General features: G+C 34.9%; 1 protein-coding gene across 2 annotated transcripts; it reads left to right on the plus strand.

Annotated features, from left to right (window-relative positions):
• The first annotated feature begins 1,221 nt into the window (after positions 1–1,221).
• LOC129885899 (60S ribosomal protein L3-2) lies at positions 1,222–4,816 on the plus strand. 2 transcript variants are annotated; one of them, XM_055960373.1, is made up of 6 exons: positions 1,222–1,330; positions 2,537–2,639; positions 3,020–3,130; positions 3,459–3,763; positions 3,885–4,294; positions 4,379–4,816. In XM_055960373.1, exons 2-6 carry the CDS (start codon positions 2,555–2,557, stop codon positions 4,635–4,637), a joined length of 1,170 nt encoding a protein of 389 aa, XP_055816348.1. In that variant the 5' UTR covers positions 1,222–1,330; positions 2,537–2,554; the 3' UTR covers positions 4,638–4,816. The 2 variants fall into 2 exon arrangements, with proteins under 2 accessions (XP_055816348.1, XP_055816347.1); XM_055960372.1 differs by having other exon boundaries at positions 1,253–1,330; positions 2,546–2,639.
• Positions 4,817–6,747: the final 1,931 nt, after the last annotated feature.

A 6,747-nucleotide genomic window follows, 5' to 3' on the forward strand; every position in this document is an offset into this window, starting at 1 on the left:
TGCTTACAGCATCCTTGACCTGGTCCAATGGAAAGGGAAAGCAGAAAGAAAAGAGGGAGCTCTACTTTAGTAACACAAGACTGACTTCAGAGAGTTCGTCGTGTACTCTGTTTTGTATACTATAAATTTGACTATTTACATTCTATTTTTCCGCTTGACTCACCTCTCTGAACTGATTGTTCAGTTAATACCCATATTTTTTACATTGTGATAATACATAAATAAGATCTTAAATTTGGTTTCAAATTTTAAGTTGGACCTTGAATTTTATAGTGTACAAGTAGATACTTTAATTATCCTACGTTTAAACAAAAAAATACTTGAGTCCAACCTGGCAAAATGTGTGTAATGCACTCAATTCGCGCACTTCCGAAATAAAATTTGAGGCCAACAAAAGTAAAAAAATATTGAATTGATACTTATACCCTTATACTTTTATATAATTCTATTTTATTTTTAAATTTTAAAATCTACGTGTAAATTAGTTGACAGTCATTGATTGACTAATAAATCCATGTCAGAGCATTTGCCTTACACACGTTTAGGCTGCAGGACTCGAGTTTTTTTTTTGTTTAAGCGTGGTTAGTTAAAGTGCCTACTTATGCACTATGAAAGTTCAAAGTCTAACTTAAAATTTGAAGCAAGTTTAAGATCCTATTTATGTATTATACCTAATACATTAGTATTACGCATATATATGAAATTGTAAGATCGATTAATTTTTATCTAATGTTCATATTATGTGTTGATTTGACAAATTTATCTAAAGAAAAACCTCATCGATCCTATATCAGATTAAGGCTTTCAAGACATCAAGGTCGCATCAATGTGATTCAATCACAAATACTAAATTCATTGCACTACTAGCACCTTGTAAATAAGAATGTTTGAAAATACCTCACTATTTTTTAAATGTAACAATTCCTTATTTTGTGTTAAGATTAACGCTAACGATAAAATTTTAAATTATTCATGTATAAATTACAAATTGTTAATTTCATTTTTGTTCACCAAAAAAACCCGACTAAATTTAAAATAGCTTTGAAGTATCAAATGTTTAAAAACATTTTTTTCAATAGTAAAACTTATTTATATTTAATAAAATCATTTATTTATTTATAATAAAAAGTTAACAAATTAATCTAAGCAAGTTTTACGCCCATCCAAACACTCTCTTTATCATTTAGCTGCACACAAACGAGGGAAACGGGGGCATATATGTCAAAAGACAGTGAGTAGCGAAACCCTAGTTCTATCCTTTCCTTATTATATAAGGTGTCTCAGGGTTAAAGCTACCATTTGTGGCCGCCGATTCCGTCAGAGCTCCGAGGTAACATCGTTCAATTTCCGATCTAATTAATTAGCGAAAGTTATCTCGATTGTGTTTCCTTATCATAGAATTGTTAACCACTGATTTACTGTTTTATGTATTTGATTATGTACTATTGATTCTAGTTAACCCATATAGAGTGATTGTTATCACTGAGTGAGCAAATTTTGGGCAATCTTTCATTAATCCAACGGTTTTTTAATTGAGATTTGTTCGTCCTGTTCTAGATCTGACAAGCTCAAAGTATAATGGAACTGATGTAAATGGTTCATATAATCGTTCTAGCGTTAGTGTAGGATTGAGGTTTGGTTGATTGATATGTGTTCCGAATTCAGGGATTTTATTGACATTCTTGATTTAATATGGATTGCACAAATTTAGAGTGTTTTAGTGCTTATTTTCCTTAAATATTTTAAACTTTTTTTCTATTTGTTTTGATGCTTTAGTACAAGTAGGCATGTTGGGTTTGCTCATAATTCATAGGAGTGATAGAAATGTACTCCCAATAACAACTTGAAAAAGTAATCAAGGCTGGAGTCTCAAAAGGGCTCTTTCACCAGGACACCATTAATTGGTGTTTTTTGGAAAGAAATACAGTAGAGTCCTGAGAATTGGCATGTTCTACTTGCCATAGGCCTTTGGTCAGGGAGCCTTTCTAATCATTTCCTAGAATTGGTGTTAGATCCACATGTCTTACTTGACTAGAGCATGTTTTGTCCTTGGTATTTGGAACCCTTTTTTTCCTATATTTGTTAATTTTCCTGCTTTGGTCTAAAACTCTTTTTTGTCCCAAATGAGTGACATCCTTATTTTTCACTCTATTTTATGAAATGTGCATTTTCTAAATTGTCTGAATGTTGAATCTATTTCTTTCCCACCTATTGATAAGGTCCAGTTCTTTCCCATCTTGTATTTTTTTTATTGTGTTGATTGGTATTTTCCTTTGAAATTTGTTAGTCTGTTTGCTGTAGTGATTGGGAGATTAGTGCCTATTACATTTATTGAATTAGAGTAAAGACAGACCACCCTGAAGAGATATGTCATCTATCCTCACTGTAAATATCTCACTTCATGTGGAAATTACAATTGTTATTAAAACTTTCTGTTTGACTTATTTTTCCATTCTCTAAGCTACAAGTTAGTACTTGCAGATGTCTCACGTACTCTCCTTAAAGCTTGAGGCCACTTAGCCTTTTCTTCTTCTAGCTATTACAGGTAAGAAGAATGTCACATCGCAAGTTTGAGCACCCAAGACATGGTTCTTTGGGATTTCTTCCAAGGAAAAGAGCAGCACGACACAGGGGGAAAGGTTTTAAATCAAATCCTTATCTGTTCTAGTTAGATTTGCATTCTTGCCACTGATAACAGGGTTATTTATGTTCGGAGTTAAAATATGGCAGTCAGTTTTCCCACTTGAAATTTGTCTCAAGGTTATTGAGTTTTTAAGTGTGAACTAATATCTCATTTGTCCTGTGGATCCAGTTTTTATAGAAATTCATGTTTGCCAGTATGTAACGACAGACTGGAACTTGAATGCCAATTTATGTCTAATGTACTATGTGATGGGCAGAATTCTAAAAATGTCCTGTCTTTGGATTTATTAAACAGCCTTTAAGTTGACAGTGGATGTAATGTTTAAAATATCATTGTGGAATCTAATCCTTTGTGCTCACGTCTTTGTTTATGCAGTGAAGGCTTTTCCCAAAGATGATCCAACCAAACCTTGCAGGTTGACAGCTTTCCTTGGATATAAAGCTGGCATGACTCATATTGTTAGAGAAGTTGAAAAACCAGGGTCAAGTAAGTATTGCTTACAATTTTAAAGATTTTGCTGCCAATGCACCAATGTTGTACTGGATTATTTTTAAGAAAACTGAATGTGCAATTAAAGAGCTAGGCTTATACATATTAGAGACTTTTTCAGCCTTCAAAGCTCAAGTTTTAATGGGAATGTCCTGATAAGGAACTAGCTCGTATGTTGGGCTGCTCTAAGTAAGCCCATATTAAGGCTTTATTAACTGTTAATAGAACTTTAGGTGATAATCTGCATCTTTGAAGAAACTTGTCTCTTTCCAAGCAAGCAAATATTTACATGTAGTTTTGTCATTCATGAGTTGTATTTGTGCAGAGCTACATAAGAAGGAGACTTGCGAAGCTGTTACCATAATTGAAACACCTCCAATGATTGTTGTTGGGGTTGTTGGATATGTGAAAACACCTCGTGGCCTTCGCTGCCTGAGCACGGTCTGGGCTCAACATCTTAGTGAAGAAATTAAAAGGAGGTTCTACAAGAACTGGTGCATGTCCAAAAAGAAGGCCTTTGCAAAGTACTCAAAGAAGTATGAAACTGATGATGGTAAGAAAGATATTAATGCACAGTTGGAGAAGATGAAGAAGTATTGTTCTGTGATTCGTGTTCTGGCCCACACTCAGGTATTTGCTCACTATAGTTCGCCTCTTACTGCACCGTGCCACTCTTTTGAGTCTATTTTTACCTTTTTCTCTATTGAGGCACCAAGGATTACACCCATCCCCCACACTTTAATCTTTGCAGATTAGGAAAATGAAAGGTCTCAAGCAAAAGAAGGCACATCTGATGGAGATTCAGGTTAATGGTGGGGATATTGCACAGAAGGTTGATTATGCTTATGGCTTTTTTGAGAAACAGATTCCTATTGATGCCATTTTCCAGAAGGATGAGATGATTGATATAATTGGTGTGACTAAGGGTAAGGGGTATGAGGGTGTGGTGACTCGTTGGGGTGTGACCCGTCTCCCACGTAAGACTCATCGTGGGCTTAGAAAGGTGGCTTGTATTGGTGCTTGGCATCCAGCTAGGGTGTCATTCACTGTTGCTAGGGCTGGACAGAATGGTTATCACCATCGCACTGAGATGAACAAGAAAGTCTACAGGCTGGGCAAGGCTGGTCAGGAGTCTCATTCTGCCACAACTGAGTTTGACAGGTTAGTCCTTAATATGCATACAATATTCCCTATGTTACTTGGATGCCACTTTTCTTAATTTGAAAAAATTCTGTCTTTATTCAGGACTGAAAAGGATATCACACCAATTGGTGGATTCCCTCACTATGGTGTTGTGAAAGAGGACTTTCTGTTGATCAAGGGCTGCTGTGTTGGACCAAAGAAGCGAGTTGTGACTTTGAGGCAATCATTGTTGAACCAGACATCTAGGGTTGCATTGGAGGAGATCAAGCTCAAGTTCATTGACACATCGTCCAAGTTTGGTCATGGACGCTTCCAGACTACACAGGAGAAGGCAAAATTCTATGGACGTCTTAAAGCTTAGGAATCTGTCCAGACCCATGTAGGCACTTCTTTTTTGTCTGAGATAAACTTCATTTATGAGATGCTGTGCTGCTTGATTTATGTTTTATTTACGCTCAATACTGTGGCAATTTTGTCGGATTAAATTTAAAGCTTGTTTTTTTATAAACTATTATGGACATCTGTCTTTATTATGTTCCATATCTCGCTAGCCTGCTGCCCAACATTTTCACTGGGTTTCGTCTTTCTCCAAGATCATGTTCTCTAAGGTGATTGCTCTTTTAATATTTTGTATTTTGTTCTCCTTTCTGTTGTTCTTATATGTTTTGGTTGAGTTAAGAGTGTTTATTAGAGGCAATGTCTCTACCTTCACAAGGTAGAGGTTAGGCTGTGCACACACTATTCTCAAACCCCATTTTGGGGGATTACTACACTGCTTATGTTGTTGTAACAGCCCTAGAGCAAAGCTAAAAAATGGAGATTAAATTATATTATGTTTTGGTCATTTGTGAAATTTGTTAGCTTAAGCTCTCATTATAAGATGGATTTTGATGTTAACCCCTTTGGCTCCTCCCACATGGGTTGGTTAAATTGGTGTTAGGTAAATATTTACACTCTTTTGTGGCTTCATTTTTTATATATGCAGATAAACTAGGGTTTTGGTTGAGTTTTAACATATTGATATTGTTAACGATTTATGATCAGTCAGAGACCAGCATGTTGGATGATTTTCTTATCTAATGGTACATGTAGCTAACTCGTATACCATTAATTTGCTGATGTGTTTGTGCCTGAATTTAGTTTTTGTTCATAGAAAAATGGGATCATACATGAAAGGTCACGATAAAAAAGCATCATTTCACGTGGGAAGCAAGAACGTCAAGATAAATATCATGAAAAAAGGGAAATGGAATGAGAGTGGGATTTTATGCCCTAAAAAGCAAACAAAGGAAACCTACGTTGTGGAAAAGAAGCAATTGATATGAATCTCTCTTCTTTGAATAACAAAAAACTTCCTCTTGGTTTACTATTCATTTTCTAATTACTTTTTAATAACGAATCGTACACCTTGACTAATAAATCAAATGTATGTTGTATCCCGCCAAGAATACTAAATAACTCGATCCATCGAGACTCAGGCAATGCTTTTTTGCAGCTCAATTGATTCATCATGTACCTGTTACATATTATCCTTCTACCTTCTTTGACAATTCAAGGTAAATTGTACTCCTACTTTGCAAGTGATAAGTTTGTTTTATTGGAAGACTGAAGATGGAAAAGAAGGGAGATTAGAGGGGAGGTGGGGGGCACAAAGGAGAAAAACTGAAAAAGTAGACGATGTCTCAACATTTCTTTATTCTTCTAGACATTGGCCACTGGACCCCCCAAAAATGTCTTGTACTAAAAATTTGTCTCTTTCCTTGAGATGACCCCAATATAAATAAAGCAGAGGCATTATAATTTCAATCAAAAATGATAAATGAAAAAAATAAATCAAATATACGTAGGAAAATCACCTTCTTTTTATCTTTTTAAGGTTTTTTTTTTTTACATTGTGGAAAAGAAAAAAAAAAGTTGAACAACTCAGAAAATTTTTCAAGACATCAGTGAGATATTATTTTTGTTTCTAGTTTTAATTCTCTCTTTTTAAAAAAAATTGGGGCAGAGGAAGGGAAAATGAGAGATTACGGAATCGAAACTTCATCAATATGGTGAGAGTTCAGTAGCCAACCAACTGAGCTACTAATATTTTCAATTTTACTTCTATTTGACATCTTACACACGGGTAAAACTTTAGTTCATTAAATTATAGTTAAATGGGATTATTTATTGTAGTTTGCACAAAAATTATGCAAACTTTTTTCACTTTAATTTTCTCTTCCTTTTTCTTGCAATTGGCTTGGGGTTAGATGTGGTGTGTGCGCGCGATATTGGTGTTGGTGCTCTTGGGACGTTATACACATCATATCTTAATTAGTTTTGTAATTGTTCTCATAGCTTTTAACAGACAAAGACCTAAAAGAATCCCAATCCAATGTAAAGAAGGAAAAAAATAAAAAGATGGTTCCTTTCCCTTTCTTCCTATGATCATCTTTTGTACTTGATGCGAAATCAAATTAGTTTGAGCGCAT

This window comes from Solanum dulcamara, chromosome 4 (genome assembly GCF_947179165.1).
Source record: "Solanum dulcamara chromosome 4, daSolDulc1.2, whole genome shotgun sequence".
NCBI classification, from domain to species: Eukaryota; Viridiplantae; Streptophyta; class Magnoliopsida; order Solanales; family Solanaceae; genus Solanum; species Solanum dulcamara.